The 23,551-nt window shown below is 46.2% G+C and overlaps 1 protein-coding gene across 4 annotated transcripts in view; it reads right to left on the reverse strand.

Moving 5' to 3' along the window:
* Positions 1-23,551, reverse strand: part of CAPZB (capping actin protein of muscle Z-line subunit beta) — a 73,222-nt gene that overhangs the window by 46,538 nt on the left and 3,133 nt on the right. For 3 of the 4 annotated variants that reach the window (XM_051637542.1, XM_051637541.1, XM_051637540.1), the window contains exon 1: positions 17,853-17,959. The exons of the other annotated variant lie outside the window; for it this stretch is intronic. In XM_051637542.1, the coding sequence (XP_051493502.1) occupies positions 17,853-17,855 (3 nt within the window). In that variant the 5' untranslated portion in view covers positions 17,856-17,959. Of the gene's footprint in view, positions 1-17,852; positions 17,960-23,551 lie in introns of those variants that run through there. 4 annotated transcript variants of the gene reach the window in all.

Consider the following 23,551-nt stretch of genomic DNA (forward strand, 5'->3'; position numbering starts at 1 on the left):
ACACAAGGAAAACCTTAAACTTTACTTCAGAGTCAGAAAATGTGCACCAGGCATTGCCACAGACACTTCATGAGCTGTATCATGTTCCTGACATCTCTTTAGTTCTCCTTCTCACCCAGAAGTATGAACAACCACTTTCCTGCAAGCCCAACAGCATCCCAAATCTGCAGGAGTGACTCTGGTCAGCAGGCAGCTGAAGCACAGCCAGTTGGTTTTCAGTGCTCCTTCCTCTCCGTTTTTTCCTTGTCATTTCTCTCCACCCACACACAATGAGCTCAGCTTTCATTTCTCCCTCCTGTGACCTGCCAGACTGCAAAAGTCTTATTTAAGAAATTATTTACCACTAATGCAGTTACATTATCACATGATACAAGTAGCAGCCCCCAGGTCAGGGAGAAACAAGAAGCAAGGTTTCCTGCAATTAAGCTCTACCCTGGCAAGGAGCAAGTGCTCAGTTAGGAGACATCATTTATGAAAACTGTTCTTAAAAGGTACTACCCATTCACTATCAAAAGATAAATATTTTACAGCCAGCAAGTCAGACAGCCTGGTCTGGGGAGATTATCTATTTATTTCTCAGCTAGCTCAGGTTATATGATGTCATATTTGCAAAATACTCCAGCTTCAGTCACCTGTTGTCATTGAAGGACACGCTCAAGTAATGTACATAAAGCCCACACACACTTTAAACACTTGGATAATGAGAGAAGCAAATCCTTGGCTGCAATGAGTCTGGAGTAATGTTACTTATCTTGGAAAGCCACCCCAAATCGGTCACAACTATCACCATATTCATGCACAGAAGTGACAGCCAAGATTTTCAAAGCTTATTAGTTATTTTCATTAGAAGTTCAAGGGAAGAGAAAACTACTCACTTTTGCCTTTCAGTCCTGAGAGAAAGCCACTTCTGAGATGGCCTAGGCCTGGCCAGCTGCAGCAGCCAAGCTCAGGCAGGGGATCTTTCTCACCAAGTATTGTCTTTACCTCCTGCTATCTCTTACGTCAAGGAAGAAAAGCTGGCACATGGTCACAAGGTCATGCTCCCCCCCTTTGGGATCGTGGGAACACTCATGGAAGTGCTCCATCCTCCTCTGCCAGCTGGAATTGTTTCATAGACAAAAAAGCCTAGGGAAAGATGATGTTAAAACCCACCACTAAAGCTGCAACCCCAGAGGAAGTGTTCTACAGTGTGACCACTTTGAAAGAAACTACATGGAATGAGGAGCATCTACATTTGCAGTGATTTCTGGATTACTCACAAGAACTTAGACTGACCATTTTTATAACTATATATATTCCACAGCAGCTGTAAAAAGACTTGAGCAAGAGTGTTCAAGGCATGGCTGTGTGCAATGGAAAAACAAAAACATCCAAGCACAGAGAACAGTGTATTTTTATGGTATCAGAGGTAAAAGCAAGGCTGAGCAGCAGGACTCTTCATTTTTCTTGCAGAACATTTAAATAATTAAATGGCTTGCCAGCAGGCCTCTTAAAGCACTGAAATAAAGGCAGGTTCTGCTGTATTTCTCTCTCTAAATCTGTGGCTATACAGTTAGATTCATCCAGCATAAATCCATGTCAAAAAGGCAACAGAAATCCCAGATCAGAGAGCAAAGTGGTATCTTGTGGTTTTGGATACATCTGGTTATGTCCTAGCTCAGAACTGAACAAGTAATTCTACCACTGACTTTTGTTTCTGGTTCTTTCAGTGTGAGGTGAGGTTTTAAAAACCAGGTCTGTGGTCAAACACATCCTTTGGTCCCAGACCTCTGGCCCAGCTGGAGTAGCTTTGTATGTACTTCCATACTAAGAGACAGGAACCACATCCAAGGTGCCAAAACCAACAGCACAGGGTGCCCCGATTTTACAAAAGAGTTAACATTCCCACTGCAACTTTGAGAGTGGCACATAGGTGGCACTTAAAAATCCCACAAAGCTTTCACACAAGCTGTGTAAGAGAAAGTGTTCTTCAGAAATTTGGGATATATGTCACCTACCCCACTGCAGTTGACCCAACCTGCTTCTCTTCACCTTTTCTGGATTTCTGCTTGCTTAATTCTCTGGTGAAATTGCAATCTCAAGACGTGGTTTCTTAATGGATCTCCAGACCAAACATTTCTACAGAATTCTTGCCTTTAAACATGGAGAGGCTTATAAACCCCTGCTCCCTGAGAATGTGATCAGACAGACTGTCTCCCAGCCTGGGCTGCTCTCAAAGGCAAGCTCTTTGAGGTTGCAGGACTTAATGAGCTTAGTGTTTACTTGATATGAGGCACTTTTCCACCATTCCTCTGTTTCATCCAGCACTGAGCTCCTGTGGAGGAGCAGGGAGTTCAGACAGAAATTCTAAATGAAGTTTTATTACAGCTCAAGTCACTGAAGAATTTAGAGATCACAGGAATCTCAAAGACTGAAAATATTAGCTGAGATGAAAGCTCCTTAATAAGTTCCCTCTAAAAATGTTTGACTACCTAGAATCTCCACTTAAGCATCTGCTCTAGTGTTCCCATGGTACTACCAGAGGGAAAATGTTATGAATGTGTCTATAGTAGTAGTAATGTTTGTTTAGCTTCCTTTGCCTGCATCTGCCCTTCTCTTCAGTCTCTTTGCTCTTATTTCCAAAAGAAAAACACTTTCAGAACAGCCACAGGTCTCTGGTCATCTAGGCATTCTGTTGAGGCTCAAATAAAAACAAATACTACTGGGGAAAAAAAAAAAAAAGGCAGTTGAATAAATGTGTAGTAGACTAATTCCATTCATGCTGTAAGCAGCATTGTTCAAAGGCTGAGCAGGGGCAGATGTTGTTCAAAGCAGAATACACAAAAAAAACCCAACAACCACCAACCAGAAGCTACTACAGGTTTTGTTCAGGCATTTTGAGAAGGTGTGTTTGTAGACTGTGCAATAAAACAACATGTTTGAGCCAGCAGTGTGCCCTTGTTAAGCCAGCAGTGTGTCCTTGTAGCTAAGAAGGCCAATGGCATCCTGGAGTGCATTAGAAAGGGTGTGGTTAAGTCGGTCAAGAGAGGTTCTCCTCCCCCTCTATTCTGCCTTGGTGAGGCCGCATCTGGAGTATTGTGTCCAGTTCTGGGCCCCTCAGTTCAGGAAGGACAGGGAACTGCTTGAAAGAGTCCAGCGCAGAGCCACAAAGATGATTAAGGGAGTGGAACATCCCCCTTATGAGGAAGGGCTGAGGGAGCTGGGTCTCTTTAGTTTGGAGAAAAGGAGGCTGAGGGGCAACCTCATCAATGTTTACAAATACGTAAAGGGTGAGTGTCAGGAAGATGGAGTTAAGCTTTTTTCAGTGATGACCAGTGATAGGACAAGGAGTAATGGATACAAATTGGAGCATAGGAGGTTTAAGGTGAATATCAGAATTTTTTTTTTTACTGTGAGAGTGACAGAGCACTGGAACAGGCTGCCCAGAGAGGTTGTGGAGTCTTCTTCACTGGAGACATTCAAGACCCGCCTGGACGCCTTCCTGTGTGATGTACTCTGGGTGATCCTGCTCTGGCAGAGGGGTTGGACTAGATGATCTTTGGAGGTCCCTTCCAACCCCTAGGATTCTATGTTGCCATTTTCAGAACTTGAAACAAGGCTGTGCCATGATCGTTACTCATTTTAAGAGTCTCTTCTCACCTGACATTTGTATGCAGCTGGCAGGAAAAAAGGTAGAAACTGCAAAAATTAAAACAGGCACAACACTGAACTTCCTTTGCAGTCCCACTTGTCATGTCCTCTAAAGCCCACAGTTCCTTAGGACCAGGGGGACAGGGCTCAGGAGTAGTGGCATTATTTCAAGGTCCCTGCCAGGATACTGGATGCTGATAAAATCAAGCAACAGGAGCTGGCCCAACATTATGCAAAACTGCAAGCAAATAAACTCATGCAGCTCTTGCAGTTCATGGCACCCAAATATGCTCTGCCAGACTGAGGTAATGAACAAACCCCACCCCATCTGCATTACATTTTGCACAGAATTGTCACCTGATAAACAAGGTGATTACAAGGCAAGATGTGTACCCAGAGCCTCTCATAGCTCAGTGTCACTGGCAGAACTGGTAACACTTCACAGGAGTTGTCCTTGGACTCTCTTCTCAACAGACACTAGCAAGCTGATGAGTTACTGCATTTATTTTGCACTTCTCTTTTTAAATATCTATTTTATACTATATTCACCCATTCTGACCACTCACCACTGCTTGTTACCCAAGACTTAACCCTAGACTCTGGGTTTTCAGGGGGTTCACACAAACCTGCAGCTCTACCTGTTTCCCACTTGACAGGAGGTAAAAGAATTAAAGCTCCCAGCCTCACAGTCACCAGGAACTTGCTTCTATTTACCACAAAGACCTGCAGATTTAAATCCCCTGGTCTTCACAGCTTACCTCTGATAGCTCCTGCTCATTTGACTATATTATTGCTGAGCAGAGAGTCAGGCAGTTTCTTCAAAAAGAAAACCAAGCTGCTTTCAGTTCTGTGTTGTATTTCTGTATTAACACTACTCTGAGCTAACTCCTGAACCAAGAGAAACCAGCTGAGTTAGCTCAGTGCTACTGCAGTGGCAGCTCCTCCATATAAAGACCTTTCTGGGAAATAAAACCTTTCCCACAAATATAACACTTCTACTCAAGGCATGACTGTGCTTCCTACTCCCTTTCCCATCTCTGATGCCACCTTAGAAGAACTGGATGAGCTAAAAATTAGTTCAGTAGTTCTAATTAAGGTAGAAAAGGTGTAGTAAGAACATTAATTATTTGGCTCCTGCTGCCCACATTGTGGCCTGAAATGCTCCAACAATTGGGACCCTGCAGCTGGGTTACAACAGATAAAACAAAGGCCAAGTTTTGCTCAAGGCTGGCATCTGAAAAGTTACCTACAGTCCAAGTCCAGGCTGGAACCTCAGCTTCTAGTGAACAGAAATATTAAATAAAAAACCTGAAAGTACAACAAAAATAGAACATTTGCTCAAGTTATGCAATTTGAAGCGATCCCACATCAATCCACTTCAGTCAGTTTACAAGGAAAATATCTTTGTCAATTAATTCAGGGCCAGAAGTATACAACCAGCAAATTACTTTTTTCCCCTTCCTTTTATGTTGCAGACATACCCCTGATTGTAAATCATATTATTTCCTGTCAGTTCTCCCAAAAGGAATGTCTGACTAATGTTTCAGCTTTGTGGTACCAAAACACTTATTTTTTTAATTGAAACAGATACCCAGCCTCCCCTCCTGCTTGTCATTTTAACCCTTACCAACTTCCAGAGCTCAAAAGGTAGAAGACTCCCTCTTCAAATCCCAAAATAGGATAGTATTACTGCTAGAAGCTTTAGCAAAGGGTTGAATTATTGTAACCCCTGAGTAATAAAAAGTACAGTAGGATGGTAAGTTGCAGGATTCCCTTCTCAGCTGTCAGCATTCACTTTTTAGGATATTAGATGGGAAGGGGAATAACTCAGTATGATCCATGAAGCCCAGACAAATTCTGCACTCATGACATTTCCATCAGCTGCACAAATTCCTGGCAATCTGTTTTTCTACATTATTTTTCCCTTGACTATTAACCCTCTTCTGGCAGATCCTATCTAAAACCATTTGTAATGGACTCATAAATCACTATTTCCTGCCAGCAAGGTGTACTAGTGGGGGAAACAGCAAGAGCCTAAGTAAGGAACAATCAAACATAATAAAAGCTGAAGGTACACTGTGCTGGGTTATAAGAGAACAGGTCAAAGATGACTAAAAGAACAAGACACTGATGTAGGCTGCATTCTCCTTCTCTTAACTACTTCTAGCTTTGTCTTCTCTGGTGAGCCAGTGGCTTTTATTATCTCAGACACTTTGGATCACATTGGATGTTCAGTAACAAGTTCAGCTCAATTTGCTGTGGTCCCACCACTGCTGTGTGGTCAAGACCAAACAGACCCATTCTGAAAGTGCTGATGCCATGAATTACAAGTGAGGAATAAAGATTAAAATAAAAGCAAGAAGTGATGGATTGGAAGATTTTAGCAGAAGCTGCTATACTCAGCCTCCCACAGCTCCCTTGTAACCAGTGTTTACTTACAGAGCAATTGTACAAGTCACACCACAGCTTTTGAGTCACCAAATCTTCTCAGAAATGTTCTGCAGAACATGATTTCTTTTATTCTACTCTGTTCTATTGAGCACACTATGGAGAAGCAGAACTAACCCCAGTTAATGACTAGAAACACCTTCCTGGCTTATTTTCTAAATCCAAGTCCAGGTGTTGCATGCTCTGACAAACATCCCTGCATGCTTGTCAAAAAAAAATGAGAGATCTACTCTAAACCATAGAAACACTGGCCAGCTTTTGTCCTACACTGGACCAGAAAATTAAAACACACCAACTTCAGAAAGATGTGAGGGATCATGGGGGATCTCTTCTTTAAGAAGTTCTGCAGGAAGAGTAACTTAGATGTCTGCTCCAAAGACTCAGGCAGGGGAACTAAAATCATCTTTGCGAAGCAGAGCCAGGGACGCAGCTCAGGTTTCACTGCCACCAGCATCCTGATGACACCGGATACTTCTCACCATTTCAGGCTGACAGCACAACTACAGCAGATCCTAGATAGATGAAAGGAGTGGCAAAGGTCTTCTAGAAGCAACTACCCAAGAGATCTACCTCCTCCTCCATTCCAGCTCAAAGCTTGTGATCAGTGTTTTGCCAAATCTTTGTTTGTTGCTTTACCTCCAAGCAGATTCTTTCAAGCATCCTTTCAATCATGGAACGCTTTGGGTTGGAAAGGACCCTAAAGATCATCTAGATCCAACTCCCCTGCATGGGAAGGGACACCTCCCACCAGACCAGGTTGCTCCAAGCCCTATCCAACCTGCCCTTCAACACTGCCAGGGATGGGGCAGCCACAGCTTCCCTGGGCAACCTGGGCCAGGGTCTCACCACCCTTACACTGAAGAATTTCTTCCTAAATTCAAAAAGAATTTCTTCTTCATACATTCTATTTGACTTCACTTCATCATTCTTACCTCCAAACCAGGTAAGCATTGTTCACGGGACATTACCCAGCATCCTAGCTCAACTCCAGAAACAATAATCAAGTGAATTATAACATGCTCTGGTCATTTCCATCCATTAGTTTCTAGATAAAGCAGAACTGCTTCCATCACTTCATCAAGAAGCTCTTTGCCAGCCCTGACGATTCTTTGATTCTAACTAACAAGCCCTGACAGTCTGGATCAGCCCATTTGACTATAGTTCACTATTTTCTTTAGAAGAATTCAGCATCTCCCAGACTATGTTCTGTAGATTCTCATTGCTGCTTTTCAACTAGATGCACTTCAGCTCCCACTTGTACTTCTACAAAAATGTACAGCTCCCAGTGAATCCCAGAACGGTGAGGGTTGGATGTAGCCTCTGGAGATCTTCTAGTCCAACCCCCTGCTAGAGCAGGATCCCCTAGAGCAGATCCCACAGGAACACATCCAGGTGGGTCTGGAATGTCTCCAGGGATGGAGACTCCACAACCTCCCTGGGCAGCCTGTCCCAGGGCTCTGTCACCCTCAGAGTCAAGAAGTATTTCCTCCTGTGCTCCAGTTTGTGCCCATTGCCCCTTGTTCTGTCCCTGGACACCCCTGAGAAGAGTCTGGCCCCATCCTCCTGACACCCCCTGTAGATACTGATCAGCACTGATCAGATCCCCCCTCAGGCTCCTCCTCTCCAGCTGAGCAGCCCCAGCTCTCCCAGCCTTTCCTCACAGGCAGATGCTCCAGTCCCCTCAGCATCTCAGTGCCCTGTGCTGGACTCTCTCCAGTAGCTCCTTGTCCTTCTTCAGCTGGGGAGCCCAGAACTGCACACAGTGCTCCAGATGGGGCCTCATCAGGGCAGAGGGGCAGGAGAACTTCCATGACCTGCTGGCCACACTCTTCTTAATGCCCCCCAGGAGGCCACTGGCCCTTTTGACTGTGAGGGCACACTGTTGGCTCATGGTCAGCCTGCTGTCCACCTTGACTCTCAGGTCTTTTTCCCCAGACAAAAGCAATCAACATTCGCTTGGCACCTCCTTCCCAGCAAGGATGTATTCCAAGATGGCAGATACTTACATCTACTTTCCAAACTAATTGAACATCTATCACTTCAGTTTATTAAGTCCAGTGCAAGTCTCAGTCATCTGCCCAGCTACAAGAGCTGCCACGTACAAACACCAAAGCTTTCTGGGAACAAACGATTCATCCTGACCTTTTGCCACGATCACTAATGATTTCTGCACCATTGTTTGTCTTCTAGGTAACAGAAACAATGTTTTATTTATTAAACTTGTCATTGAACATGACAATGTAATTTACTAGCTTTAATCTGGTGCCAAGAATTCCTGTGAAGCAGAAAGTTTGCAAAAAGTCTTTTCCCAATAAATCATGGCATGGGGTGAATGTGCAACCTATTAGCCCCACATGAAAGAGTAAAATGGGGACAGGAGTAAAATAACTGCATGGAAGTTGCACAGATTGCAAAAAAGCATTGCTAACTTTTAATAAATGGGATTAAAGACACTGAAGTTGACTGGAGAGCTGACTACCTTTGCCAATTAATGTTCAGAGATTTAATTAGACTAATGTTACTGTACAACTGGGGCTGTTTTCCCCATTTTAAATCTGGATGCACCCAAAATAACATTTATGCATATATATCTACAGAAAGGAAATTTTAGCCGAACAAAAGGAAGCAAACCTGTTCCAACATAGCACTGAGACACAGAACTTGTCCCTAGTTTGCAAACACTTCACAAGGAAGCCTGTAACATCTGCCTGATGGTTTCACTACCAGAGCAGATGTCTTGAGCACAAGTATGCACGCACCCCTGACAGACACCCTGACAGACAGCTGTACTGACAGTGTCACCACCCAGCACTGCCTCATGCACCAAGGAACCTGAGGTGCCTCTCGACAAGCCAAGATGGTTCCTCAATCCTTTTCTGCAGGTTCACAAATACTTTGGCACACATCAAAGTGCTGTGCAGTCAAGGAAGTCTTGCTTTCTAAAAACTGTGAAGCTACCTCCTACCCACCCTCCTTCTCCACAATGACTCACATCACACAGAAGATTACTCTGGTAAAGTTTTGGCAGCCTGTGCAACAGGAAATCGTGCCCAGGATCCTCCTCCTGACCTGACCAGCCCTTTGGTAAAAACTCCCGTTACCTCTGCAAGCTCCTTCTGCACGGCCCATAGTTTCAACCCTGCATATGAATCCCAAATTGGTGATTAATACTCTGTCATCCCCATCCTCCCACTTCATTACTTCATTCTCTGTAAACCTACAACTAACTGGCTTAGTTCAGCCTTTGAAATAAGCTAATACAGAAGGGCTGTGTGGGTTCCTAAGCCTGATGACCTGTTTTTCAGTCACATTACCTTCTTGCCTCCCATTCAGACATTGCTGAGGAAGCACCTGGATCAGTCCCTAGAGAACCACTGCTTAATTTTTACAGAGGTCAATTATTCTTTTTTTTTTTTTTTTTAATTGAAACCATAATTACTACAAATTGAACAACTCTCAAGATTCAACACTGCCATTTGTCCTCCTGAACATCTGCAAACACATTGTTTGTGATGCCTTATTTTAATCCTGTTAATGCTGGATGATCTTTTCAAAATGCTCTTCTACTCCACAAGCTGCTCATCTCGTGATTGTGACAGCTTGGTCACCACAGTGTCAGAAGAGGAACTGCTCAGTTCAAATACAGAACTGTTTATGTGCTGAAACAGCCAAGTGTGGCAAGTTGGTCCTGGCCTGACAGATCCAAGGTCTCTTTCCAGTCAAGTGAGTTCTAGATTTTTTCATAGAATCATAGAACAGAATCATGGAACGGTTTCGGTTGGAAGAGACCTTAAAGATCATCTAGTTCCAACCCCCCTGCATGAGCAGGGACACCTCCCACCAGACCAGGCTGCTCCAAGCCCCATCCAACCTGCCCTTCAACACTGCCAGGGATGGGGCAGCCACAGCTTCCCTGGGCAACCTGGGCCAGGGTCTCACCACCCTCATACTGAAGAATTTCCTCCTCATGTCCAACCTCAATCTCCCCTCTTTCCAGTTTTAACCCATTAGCCCTCATCCTCTCACCACAAGCCTTTGTCAAAAGCCCCTCTCCAGATTTCCTAGAGGCCCCTAAGATAAGTTGCTTGGATCAAAACCCTCGGTGAAAGGGCACATTATTACAGCAGCAGGGAGAGACATCACCAAGGTGACAACAGACAGCAACACACTTCCTAAAAGCACAACTACCACAAACACCCAATTCAGTACAACGCTTCACACCAGCCTGTTTGTAGAAACCCTGTCATCCCAGAAAGCTGCCACCAGGCTCACAGCCACCTGCTTGAATACACACACCCAGCACTTTCCAGCATCCTGGAGCCTAGGAGCCAGGGTTGTTAATTCATGGGATAACTCTGGCAAGTAATCAGATGCCTGGCAAGGCAGAGGGGAGAGACAGAGAGGTTATCTAATTAGCCCTCATCCCTCAACGTTCTCCCATTGCCTAAAAGGTCAACAACGTAGGTTAATATGCCTGTTGCTGTGCTTGCTATGCACTATGTCTAGCAAGGGGTACCTTGCTGACTGGACTGCAATATGAAGGACATTCCAGGTTCATCCAAGGGATTCAATGCAAAGTATTTCGATTTTCAAACTAGGAAGTTAACGGTTTGCCCATATTTATGCTGTAAGAATCTCACATCTCTACCTAATGGAACTCCTTCCTGTACTGTAATTGCCAGGCTTGCCCATTCTTTCAGTCTTTTTCTGCTTCTGAACATGTCTGACTTACCCTCAAGTCCAGACTGCAGAACGTCACACACGACCCAACAATGCATCAAAGTTGTGCAGAACTTTTAACAAATTAAGTAGCAGAGGCAGTTTATGCAGGAGCTTCAGAGGACACATGTGCCAGCTTCCATCCATGTCAGATTTCTTCAATTTAATACAATGGCCAGTTTTCACCTTATCAAGCTCTGAAGTAGCTCTGTCTCCACTAGTCATGGAATCATGGAATGGTTTGGGTTGGAAGGGACCTTAAAGATCATCTAGTCCCAACCCCCCCTGCATGGGCAGGGATGTCTCCCACCACACTAGGTTGCTCCAAGCCCCATCCAACCTGCCCTTCAACTTTTCCAGGGATGGGGCAGCCACAGCTTCCCTGGGCAACCTGGGCCAGGGTCTCACCACCCTCACACCAAAGAATTTCCTCCGAATGGCTGTGTGAAAGCTGTATTTGACCATCCAGTGGAGGACTGAGCCAAGATCAGTCCTGTTCTTAGTTTTAGATCCAAACTCCCTGTGATGACCCCTAAATTTGCACAGCAACAAGACTCAGGGGATAAATACAGCTATCAACTGCTGCAGTCAGCATAATGCAGCCAATACTTTACCTCATTCCTCCATTTCATGGCTCTCTCCTCCTTTGAATTAACTCATCAAAAGACTCATCTCATGTTTCTTGAGCCCATCTCAGGTTGCAAGCCCAGGCTATCACCACCAATTCCCTTTGCTAGCAGCAAGCTTTTTTAAAATCCTGATATTTACCAAAGCAAAAATAACTGGGGAAGGCAGGTAATAGGACATCACTTTCAAACTCAGCAGTTTGCCTAATGGAAAAGATAGCGAGTATCACCTGAAGAAATGCAAACAAAAGTCCCCCAGACAATAATGAGTATTTTATTGATGGTGGCTTTAGGCAACCACTAAGCTTGTGTCTTCAATGCAGCCTCAACCCTTCTTCCTTCCTCACAAAATCCTCTTACTTCAGCGCTGTTTTCAGTCTTGTTTCAGCTGATGCTGCTAAAATGGTTAGATTCTGGGTTCTGCTTTCACCCAGGCTGGTAACCCTCCCACTTTGCAACAAGGACGTGACTGAAATTCCAAGTCAATGCACCAGGAAAGAACTCAGCTCCCCTTTCTGGAACAAAAAGACACAGAGGACATCCTCCTCACACTCAGGGACACAGCACCAGCAAGGACAGGCTCTGCAGCAGGGCTGCAAACACCTAGACTGTTGTCTCCTAGGCTTCAACACAGAGTCAGGGCTCCCATACCAATCCTGTGCTGAAAAATAACACTAGCTATGCTGATTAAATAGGAACTAGTAAGGTTTGATTTGCATGGAGCAGGAATAAAGTAGGTAACCCATGAGAAGGACAGCCAGGTAAGACAAACGACTGCAAATACATTCTGTAATTCTTCAGCCCAGCTTGGAAGTGGTGGCACAAAGAGCAGGAGCTCAAAGCATGTTGTGGGTTTGCCTTCTAAACCCTGGAGGAAGGCAGGGCAAAAAAAGAGCACCAGATAACACAAGGAAATTAATCTCACTCATGGATGCCAAGGCTCAGGCCACCACTCCAGGAAACACAGCACAAGATTTTATCTGATGCAACTCAAGTTGTTCTAAATAGCAGCCTATTTTGGGTACGAGTAAGAAATGGATCCATTTTCAATTCCTCACTCTAAACTTCCTGAAAAACCAGAAAAAGGACAGGATTGCCACTCTGTTTGGCAACCCCCAGATGAACCCATTCTGGAAAATTACAACATTTCAATTAGGAAACAAGCAAAGCAGCTTCCTCAGCTACACTGCATTTTCTCCCTGCAATAAGGCCTCCCAGCTGAACTACCAGGGAAATGTCTTTACAACTTGCTCAACCAGCATCTACCAACCATCAACCAACCTCGTGCCCCAGCAAGGAAATTTCAAAAGCAAACATTTCATCTATCACCAGGGCAAGAGCTCAGGCTTCCCAGGACAACCCATTGGCAAGCATCTCCCCCATCCTTGCTTTAGGACATGAGGCCACTTTATCAGCTCCAGGTGACAGGAACCCAAGACAGAGCACTGGAACAGGCTGCCCAGAGAGGTTATGGAGTGTCTTTCTCTGGAGACATTTAAATCCACCTGGACATGTTCCTGTGTGATGGACTCTAGGTGACCCTGCTCTGGCAGGGGGGTTGGACTAGATGATCTTTCGAGGTCCCTTCCAACCCCTAGGATTCTATGATTCAGCTCAAATAAAGCCACAACAACTTCATGTGAATTGAATTCCAAGTGCATTGTGAGTTCCACTTCCAGTTCTTAGGGATCCACTTGGAATATTTGGGCAATTCCCACATTAATGCCAACATGAGCACATTGTTCACAGACTATTAAATATTCAAGAAGGCATTATACAAAAGAAGAAGAAGAAAATCAATTTATGCTCCATCTCCAAGTGGCTGCATTTCCAATGGACTGTCCTGAATCCTTGATCTTTATATTCAAGTTAGAGAAGGTTTTAATTAACACAACCTATCAGCAAACAAGAGCCGAGCTAGAGAGAGTAGGAAGCTTGAGTCATTCAGATACATTAACTGCTTCTTCACACCACACAGGTTGCACCCAGAAATGAAATTCAAATTTGAAGTTCTCTGCTTTTAAGTTATTTATTTTTCACCCTTGTTCATGTAAATGGCAAAGGATTAGGAAGAATGGAAGCAAACACCTGCTTTGGACCTTGTGCATTAAGGGGAGAGCCAAGCCAAAGATTTGGTTGAAGCAATTTAAACCCTTCAGGACTCCCAGCATAAATCCATGGGGAAGTGGGAAATTATCCTGCACAGTGACTGAATAAGACAGTGAATAAAAACAGAAGATCAACATCACTTTGGGCATCTTACACTTCTGAAGTCATGTCCTTTGTCTGGAAAAAAGAAAGTCCTTAAACATCACATTGTATGAAAATGGGGTCAAAAACAGAGCTTAGCACAGATCTAAAGCCCTGTTTGTGCTACCTGCACAGGCACCTTTCAGAATTTCATGCTTCTCCAGAAAAATTGCTCTCTTCAGCAGGCACTGAAACACACTCACTTTTATTTCAGCTTGAGGTGGCACAACTACAACGTGTATCAGCTCAGAGAGAAACACCCCAACAAAACAAAACACCTCTCCACAAGTTCACCTTAGCAGAGTCGTTTGGGATGGATCAAACATCCTTCCAAAGGGCAGGCAGGAGAATAAAACACTGGCACTGTCCATCCCAGCCTGCAGGAGCACCTTCCCAAAGCCACACTGGAAGAGTGTGTGGCACCATGGAGTGTTGCAAGACCATGGATGGTCACCCCTAAGTTCATCAGCTGTCCTCTCCACATCAAAGCCACCTGGTAGTAAACAGAGCTGACATTCGTATCACAGAAGCCCAGACTGGTCTGGGTTGGAAGGGACCTTAAAAATCTTCTATATCCAACCTCCTGCATGGGCAGGGACACCTCCCACCAGCCCAGGTTGCTCCAAGCCCCATCCAACCTGCCCTTCAACACTGCCAGGGATGGGGCAGCCACAGCTTCCCTGGGCAACCTGGGCCAGGGTCTCAGCGATGTCCCTTTCCCAAAGAGAGTAATTTCTCTCCTCAATTACAGTACCAAGGACTAAAAATAGTCATTCGGAAGAGATGAACTGCACTTTCATTTTGTTTTACTCCCAGATGTCAACTAGTAAGACCAGCATATATATTTACCGTATGAGGAAACCCTGTTTGAACAACCTCAGCTGCAGAATGTTTTTCCTTCCCTAATAAGCCACGAGATGAAGCACCACTGCAATGGCAGCATTCCCTATCCCAACAATACCCTCTCAACTTGATGATTTTGGGAATTTGCCTTTTAAGATAACATTTAACTAAGCTCAAATGCTTAGCTAATAAAACATGGCCTCTACAAAAGCGCTGAAGTCAGTGTGTTCCTTAGAACGCACAAGGTGCAAAGGACTTGCTGTGGACACTGAAAACCAAAAGTGACAGGATCTGTTCAGAAGAGAGCCAAGCTCAGTGTTCAAACAGCTGGAAAAGCACCACCTTTAGCTGCCCAACAAATAATTTAATATGGTTTTGGAAGCAGTTGCACAAAACCCAAGTTCTTTATCAAGCAGCAAGGTGCTTGCCCAAGACAAACAGCCTCTACCTTGAAAATATGGGTTGCTCTGAAGAGCACAGGGGGGTTTGTGTGTGGAGTGTCAGCCTCACATCACTCACCCTTGGCTGGGCCTCCGCACTTCTGAGCTGCCTCAAACTCTAAACAACACTGTGCAGCCAGGGCTACACTAGACAGGCTGAATTTATGGTTGAATAAATTATAAATTTTGCTAAAATTGCCCACTGGCATAGCAGAAGAAATATGTCCTAACACAATCAGGACAGTTTATATAACCTGGAAAGGAAGATTTTGATTTTTACAGAGAGTAACTGGATTCCATCTCCTCACTACACACAAATCTCAGCATATTCACTCTCCTGAGTCCTGTTTTGCCCTGAATGGTGCATTCAGTTTACTTTTAGCCTCCATCCAGGCAGTTTTCAAGCTCTATGCATTGTCCTGCCCTGTTTCCCTGAGCATCTGACTGAAATCTGGGAACACTTCTGAATCCTCAAGCTCACCAGGAGCAATTAAGACTTGAGATGGCAAATATCTGCTCCAGACAGATATTTGCAACACACAGTACACCAAGAAGGTGTCTGACCTCCTATCCTGTACCATCCCAGTCCCCCAGCTGTCATGAAACTTGCTGTTCTCTCCACTGAATGGACCATTTCAGCCTTTCAGTGCTCCACTTCAGTATTGTGCTTTCATAGCCACCAAAAGATCTGGAAGTGCTCTGAATGCTGGATAGGGACCTAAGCTGAAACTGGATTGGGACCTAAGCTGAAACTGGATTGCACCTGCACTGTCTGCACAACACTAAGTTAATTCTAAGAGTCAGGAAAGTTTTAAAATATCACCACAGATCACTTGTCTTCTGCAGAGTGTGATTTGTCCTGCAAACTCCTATTGGACCTAGGTATAATCATGGAATGGTTCAGGTTGGAAGGGACCTTAAAGACCATCTAGATCCAACCCCCTGCATGGGCAGGCACTGGAAGCTGCTCTAAGGTCTCCCTGGAGCCTTCTCTTCTCCAGGCTCAACACCCCAACTCTCCCAGCCTGTCTCCAGAGCAGAGCTGCTCCAGCCCAAGGATCATCTCTGTTGCCTCCTCTGGACTGTCTCCAGGAGCTCCATGTCCTTCTTGTGCTGGGGACTCCAGAACTGGACACAGTGCTCCAGGTGGGATCTCATGAGAGCTGAGTAAAGGGAGAGAATCACCTCCCACACTCAAGTTGCCACGTTCTTTGAGTGACTCCTCAGATGTGCACCCAGCCCCACACAAATACCAGAGTGGCTGCTGCAGGTTCACCCCTAAAGTCCACTCAGCCTTGGAAGTTCTGATCAAATTTCTTCAGTGGCCTCCATGGATAAACACAACAAATCACAAGACAGCACAAGCTTACCACACTCAGGGAGTTTCTAAAGGATCTGTGCTCTACCTCCTCCAGAAAACTGATACAGTCACATTTAAATTCTGACTGGATTCTTCTCAGAGCAGGCCTTAAAAGAAGGCAGCATCACCACTGTTATTTTATGCCAAGCCTACTTGTTTTCCTTAAATTGCCTCACTGTGAGGACTTCCATGATGGCAAAAGGTAGGAGTTTGTTGGAATCCTGATTCCAAATGCTACAGCCAGGTCTCACTGCACAACTGAAATAAGATGCTCCATCCTGTCACCACCACAATGAGATATCGAGGACTGCATCTCATCTGTTCCACAAGAAGGAGCAAAACCTCAATTTTAACCATTCTTCACCTCTCACCAGAAACTGAAGAGATTTACCCAACAGAATATGAGTGGCAGGATCACCATGATCTTCAGCTCTGAAGAAAAAACCCAAGGCATTGCCTCTGAAATCCTTCTGGGTGAAGGTAAGAAGGAAAGGATTACACCTGCTTGCTGAACCAGCCTTGGTAGTGCTACATAGCCAGGTATTGGGTTGTTCTTTTTTAAAATCTGAGTACTTTTGAGCATTCTTAAGCTGTTATGTTGGAAAACCCCAATTTTGTAACAATGTAAAGTACCCCAGTGATAAGTGATCACATCCGTGGGGGTTAGGCTGCCTTAGACAAGCTCCACTGAAGCCCACGTCCACCCAGGCAGAGCTGGGAGCAGAGCAGGGCCTGGGCCAGCTCCTCTGATTGTTGGATCTCTTTGGAGCTGATTAAATGGATCCCTTGTATACACGGTGCCAACATGAAATGGAAAGGTTTTGTGACCTGGGCTAATCCTTTCAGCAAATACACACCAGGATGGAGATCATTTCACAAGACTGAAGACACTGGAGGTTCTTCTCTGGTCAACTGCAACCTTTCCTTCCTGCAGCAGAGCAGCACCCACTGCTGCAGGGTTTGCCTGCTCTGCCTGCACCTGGGTTTCCTGCATCTTAGGGATTCCATTAGATCTCAGTGCACCTGGACGGGCCTGTCCAGCTTCCAGAGGAAATGCCAAAGCACGCGTGATGATCTGGGGTTGATGGACACCCCCGAGAGCAGGTTGGGTCCCCACCGCCCTCAATCGTTGCTGCTGCCGCTGCATCCGCTCCCTTCAAAACTACAGCCACGGGTAACACTCGTCGGCCAAAGCGGAAGCATTCCCTCTGTAAACACCCCCCCCAGGTACCAGGCCCAGAAACCTGGAAGTCACCGGACAGCCCCGCCGCCCGCCCCCGAGCCCTGCCCCGGACACGGCACCCCCGCCCCTCACACCAGGCCAGGCCACCCCTCCCTTTCCCCTGGCAGCACCGACTCGGGCCCTCCCTCACCGCCGCCCCGGGAGGGCCGTGAAGCGACTGTAGTGGGGGAGGGGGAGGGAGTCGGTGGTGAAGGAGCGACCGGGACGCGGCACCGGGGCGACGGGAGGGGGCAGCACCGCCGGGAGGAAGAGGGGAGCGGGCAGCGGCGGGAGGCCAGTTCCCTCGCCCTTACCATGGCGGCTCGGCGGGGCTGCGCTGGGCGGTAGCAACGGCGGCGCCTCCCGGTCCCGTCCGGTCTCCCTCCGAGGCAGGCCGCGACCCTTCCACTTCCGCCGCTGTCTAGGAGTGAACATCCGGGTCAGCTCCGCTGCGCCCTGCCCCTTCGCCTCCTCCCAGCCAATCAGCGCGCGGCTCGCCGGCTATCGCCAAGTATGGAGCGCGGCGCGCGGACGGGGCGGGGCGGGGCGGGAACAACCATTGTCCCGGGGGGGAAGGAGGGCGGCCAATCAGGAGCGAGGGGCGGGGAGAGGGCGGGGCGCGGGGGGCAGGCCGGCAGTCTGACACGGGCCGGCCTGGGGACGCTGCTCCTGCTCCACACCGCCTTTAAAGGCCTAAATGGGCCTTCCGGCTAAACGAGAGGCAGCCCGAGGAACGCCGACAAGTCAGCCCGAACTGATCAGCGCTGAAAACCGGGCTCTGCAGAGGTCACTGGTGCTGCTTGTCACACAGCTCTGAAGTGACAAGGAAAAGGCAACAGCTGCTGAAGGCCAAGAAGGTTCATTCATTTGATAAAGCAAGAGTTCAGCCCTCTCTAGAAGCTCAGCCTTTGATTCCGTGGAGCGTGTAGGTACCTGCTGGGAGCTGAGCAGGTGCTCACAGATTGTGATGACTTCAGGGCTCAGGCAGCTGTGATACGGATCTCCAAACCAGATGGAAATCAGCAGAACGGGGTGTACGAGCAGACAAAACAGTTCTGCTTTTCTCAGGCTGCCCCAAAAATTAATCCTTTTTTCCCCCTTAACATTAATTCAGGTAAAGCTGCTGCTGACTCCAGACTCCCAACTTGGAGAGCTGTGATGTGCTCAGCCATCAAAGTGCCCCATTCATTATGGGACAACTTTCTCTGCAGCTTTTTTGTAACAATTATTTGGCCCATTTTGTCACCAGTTTTGGTGCCAACATCCCCAGAACCCTCATCTGGTGCTCCCTGGCTCCTGCTCTGCAGACATAACCCTCCTGAGCCCACAACCCTCTTGTTCCATTTACTTTGCTTTGGAGACTGGAAATGCTGACGAGCAGCCACACACCTCCAGTTTTCCCTGATGTCCCACTGTGCTACCTCCTCCCTGCAGGACTTCACCAAGTCCAAGCCCTGCCTTTTCACTCAGACTTTATCCCAGATGTTTGTGGCCCAACTTTAAATTTGCCTGGCTCTCAGATACCAGACAGGACCTTCCAAGAGGTAACTACTCATTTAAGCTAAACAGGACAAACCAGCCATAGTTTTCATATTTGAAAAGAACCAGCTCCATTTCCAGGGAAGCAAAACTGCTTCAACATGCATCCAGGTAACTCTTCCACGTGAATCTGTATAACAACCAACCCTGTGCAGGTGTAACAGCTATGACTGCTGACACTAATTAGAAAAATCAAAGCTATCCCATGTGTCTTAGGACTTCTGACACCTATTTTGCTAAGTTAACCTTTTCCCATTCCTCTGTTGCCATTTTTAAACCTTTGGTGTTTTCAGTGCAGGAACAAAATGAACCCTGGAAGCAAAGGTTGGGAAGCAATAAAGCAATCTCAAGAAAAACAACTATATTCCTTCACAGAAAAGCTATAGCATATAAACTCCCAACAAAAACCCACTACCAAATAAACCCTAAGGTGGGGAATATTCTTGGCATGTCTAGATAAATCTGAAAATGCATGTTCTAAACATCATTATTTTTGTCACAAAACTCCTGTAAATTATTCAGTGACTACTCGACTTTTAGTAGTTTAGAGTTCTGAAGAGAAACTGTTTCTAGCCACAGAAGCAGAGCAAAAGCAGATTTAGGCAGCTCAGGATATTTTAAACAATCTGAGATCCAAGTGAACATTGAGGCCAAGAGGATGTTTTTCTTAATGGAAGAAAGACAAGCATCCTGGATTTTATTTTCCAGCTAATAGGTATAAAGAGGAATAAACAGCTGCTTTTTGTTTCTCCCCCAAAAAAATGTTTGCATTAAGAAGATTCCTTCTGCAATGGATGTAACATCTTTTCAAATGAGGACCAGCTGCTTGCTTTGCTTGTTTATAGCAGGACATGCTTAAGGGAATTTGTTTTGTTGATTGTTTATGAAGATGTAGGACCCTGGTCGGCTGCAGCTCGCGGTGGAGCTCAGCAGGCGGAAGGTTCCATGTGTGCAACTGCAGCTGCAGCCAGCCTGCCTTCTGCTGCCATCCATAGAATCAAGCCATGGAATGGTTTGGGTTGGGAAGGACCTTAAAAGATCATCTAGTTCTACTCCCCCTGCATGGGCAGGGACACCTCCCACCAGACCAGGTTGCTGCAAGCCCCATCCAACCTGCCCTTCAACACTGCCAGGGATGGGGCAGCCACAGCTTCCCTGAGACACTGGGCCAGTGTCTCACCACCCTCACAGCAAAGAATTTCCTCCTCATGTCCAACCTCAATCTCCCCTCCTCCAATTTTAATCCATCCCCCTCATCCCATCCTCCCTGCCTTTGTCCCAAGTCCCTCCCCAGCTTTCCTGGAGCCCCTTCAGGCCCTGGAAGCTGCTCTAAGGTCTCCCTGGAGCCTTCTCTTCTCCAGGCTGAACACCCCAACTCTCCCAGCCTGTCTCCAGAGCAGAGCTGCTCCAGCCCTTGGATCATCTCATGGTCTCCTCTGGATTCTCTCCAGGAGGTCCATGTCCTTATGTTAGGGACTCCAGAACTGGACACAGCCTTGCAGGGGGGGTCATACGAGAGCTGAGCAGAGGGGCAGAATCCCCTCCCTTGACCTCCTGTCACACTGCTTTCAATACAACCCAGGGAGGGGTTGACACCAAATCCAGCTAATTTGGAACCACTGGATAAACCTGAGTGCTCTGACCTTCACCACAGGTATTTCCCACACCCCCTGCCATGGGATCACCCATCTCAACAGAAATGAGGGTGCTCTAAAGCCTTTGTGTCAGGCACCAGGCATCTTTAATTGAGGGTCTGTAAACAAAGGAAGCAAACAGTGGTGTCACTTGGCAGCTGAAGGGCTCCACAACATCAGCTTCATCTGCAATTAATAACAAAGCTTTTGATCTCACAATCAGCAACTGGAAAATCCATGTGCTTTCCCTGCCTGTTTGATTATATTCAAGGAAGCAAAAGGATAAATACTTCTTAGCATTACAAAGTGTTTTTCACATGGAGTCAGACCTTCATCAAGCATCTGGGGTCCAACACAATGTGGTTTTTATTTTCTCCTCCTGCATGCCTGGTGAAATGCTGTTTATTTTGTTTATTTCAGTGTTGACCCAGGACCAAGGGTGACAATGAAAACATGCTTGGAAACAAGGTCCTAGAGAAAACTTTAATGCTTCACTAAAGAACTCATTTTTCTATTAAAGAAGAAGACATCTTGTGAGGGATTTTTAGGTCAGATTGCCTGTTTTCTTTCATGTCAAGCTTGTGGCTCTTAAAAGATACATAAACTTTTATGAAGGGTTCTCATAAATTGAATTTATGACTGTGTCTTCCAGCAATGGTAACTTTTAGCTTGCTGGGTTTTATTAGTCAGAGTCAGTAAACCAGCAGCATCCCTTGATTTGAGGTGGAAAAGTCAGCGTTTCTTGGAAACTAAGATAGGAAAAAGGTACCTACAACACTACCCAATGTCTTGGAATTCCATACACAAGCCACAGACAGGTCTCACTATGGAGATCCTTGTACACACTGTCAAAATAGCACACAAACAATAAAAAAAAAGCCGCCTTCCCATTCCAATTCCAAGGCAACTTTGCTGAGCACTCTTGGAATATAAAGGTTTTAAGAGTTTCCCCATTCACTGCAGGAACTGATGAGTAAATCAAAACACCATGTTTCATGAAAAACAACATATTGGCCAGGCTTGAGGCATTCCCTCCCTCAAAATAATGCTAAACCCAGATATTTTTTCCACTTCAGCAGCACTCAAGCAGATCTGCTCATCTGATTCACAAACACAACAAACCCGGCAGCCCAAAATGTCCAGATACTGGCCAAAAATGAGCACTTCTACTACCAGTGCAACACTGTCCCAGGAAGAGCACAGAAATTACAGGTTACACATCACCTAAGCACACATATCACAGAACCATGGAAGGGTTTGGGTTGGAAAGGACCTTCAAGATCATCCAGATCCAACCCCCTGCATGGGCAGGGACACCTCCCACCAGACCAGGTTGCTCCAAGCCCCATCCAACCTGCCCTTCAACACTGCCAGGGATGGGGCAGCCACAGCTTCCCTGGGCAACCTGGGCCAGGGTCTCACCACCCTCACAGTAAAGAATTTCTTCCTAATTTCCCACCTAAATCTCCCCTCTTCCAGTTTTAATCCATTCCCCCTTGTCCTGTCACTCCCTGCCCTTGTCCCAAGCCCCTCCCCAGCTTTCCTGGAGCCCCTTCAGGCCCTGTAAGGTGCTCTAAGGTCTCCCTGGAGCCTTATCTTCTCCAGGCTCAACACCCCAACTCTCCCAGCCTGTCTCCAGAGCAGAGCTGCTCCAGCCCTTGGATCATCTCTGTGGCCTCCTCTGGACCTTCCCCAGGAGCTCCACATCCTTATGTTGGGGGCTCCAGAACTGGACACAGTGCTCCACGTGGGAATCTCATGAGAGCTGAGTAAAGGGGGAGAATCCCCTCCCTGGCCTTGCTTGCCACACTGCTTTTTGATGTTTCTTTTGGTTAATGTGATCCCAGTGAAAAGACTGAATGATCCTTCCCTCTGCACCACAAGCTGCCTCTCCTCAGCCCTTGGACTGTTGCTCATCCCCACAGCACCCACTGCCTTCCATATCAGATCAATAAGGACAGCAAAGAAGAGTTAATGGAGCCTCCAGCACTTTTCCCATTTTAGGGCACAGCCTTGCTGAGGAGAGGTTTCTTTTTCCTCAGACTTTACATTAAAACTTTTATTGTTGTTGCTTGGATAGCAAGGTGGCTTTCAAAGAGAAAAATAAGCTGCAGTATCTGCTGGTGAATGTGGCTTGTAGCTGTAAGGGCAAAAAACCCAACAGAGTAGAGACTGAGAGGTGAAGTTCCCTGCCCAGGTCTAACTCTGGAACATGGAACAAGGATTCTGGAAGTACAGACAGCAAAGTGGGGCCCACCATGAAGGATGTGTCAACCATTTCAAGCAGAGAACTCCTACACTGCTGTCTTCCTATGCAGATCACTGCTCCTCTTGGCAGAAAAAAAAAAATAATAAATGTGTGTGTGGGAGGAGATTAATGTTATTGAAAACAATGGGAGAACTGACACGTATTCTCTGGAAAAGAGGAGATGATGGTATCCAATGGGCAACTGGCAGGAGGGGTGTGATGGGATTCTTTGAAGAAATAGGATAAGAGGCAAACATGGAGAAGAATCAAGATTTGAAAACTTGTTTGGAAGTTTGAAAACCAAAACTATTGGGGTGAGAAGGAACCACCCTACACTGCATTGTGTAACAGTTCAAAGAAAAGAAAGTCAATGAAAAGGGGCTTCAAACCTTGGCTGGTGCAGCCCCAGAGAAGCTCCTCACCCCCACATGTGTGCACAGACATGCCCACTGTGTGGCTTCTTCCACCAGGCCCCAGGGAATTAAAAATTTTGAAGAATAACAGTGATACTTACTCATCTTAGATTCCTAATTCTGCCTGTGGCTTGTCTGATGGCTCCCTGTTGGAAAACTAACCAGCAGTGCAGTGAAGT

This window comes from Apus apus, chromosome 20 (assembly GCF_020740795.1).
Source record: "Apus apus isolate bApuApu2 chromosome 20, bApuApu2.pri.cur, whole genome shotgun sequence".
NCBI lineage: Eukaryota > Metazoa > Chordata > Aves > Apodiformes > Apodidae > Apus > Apus apus.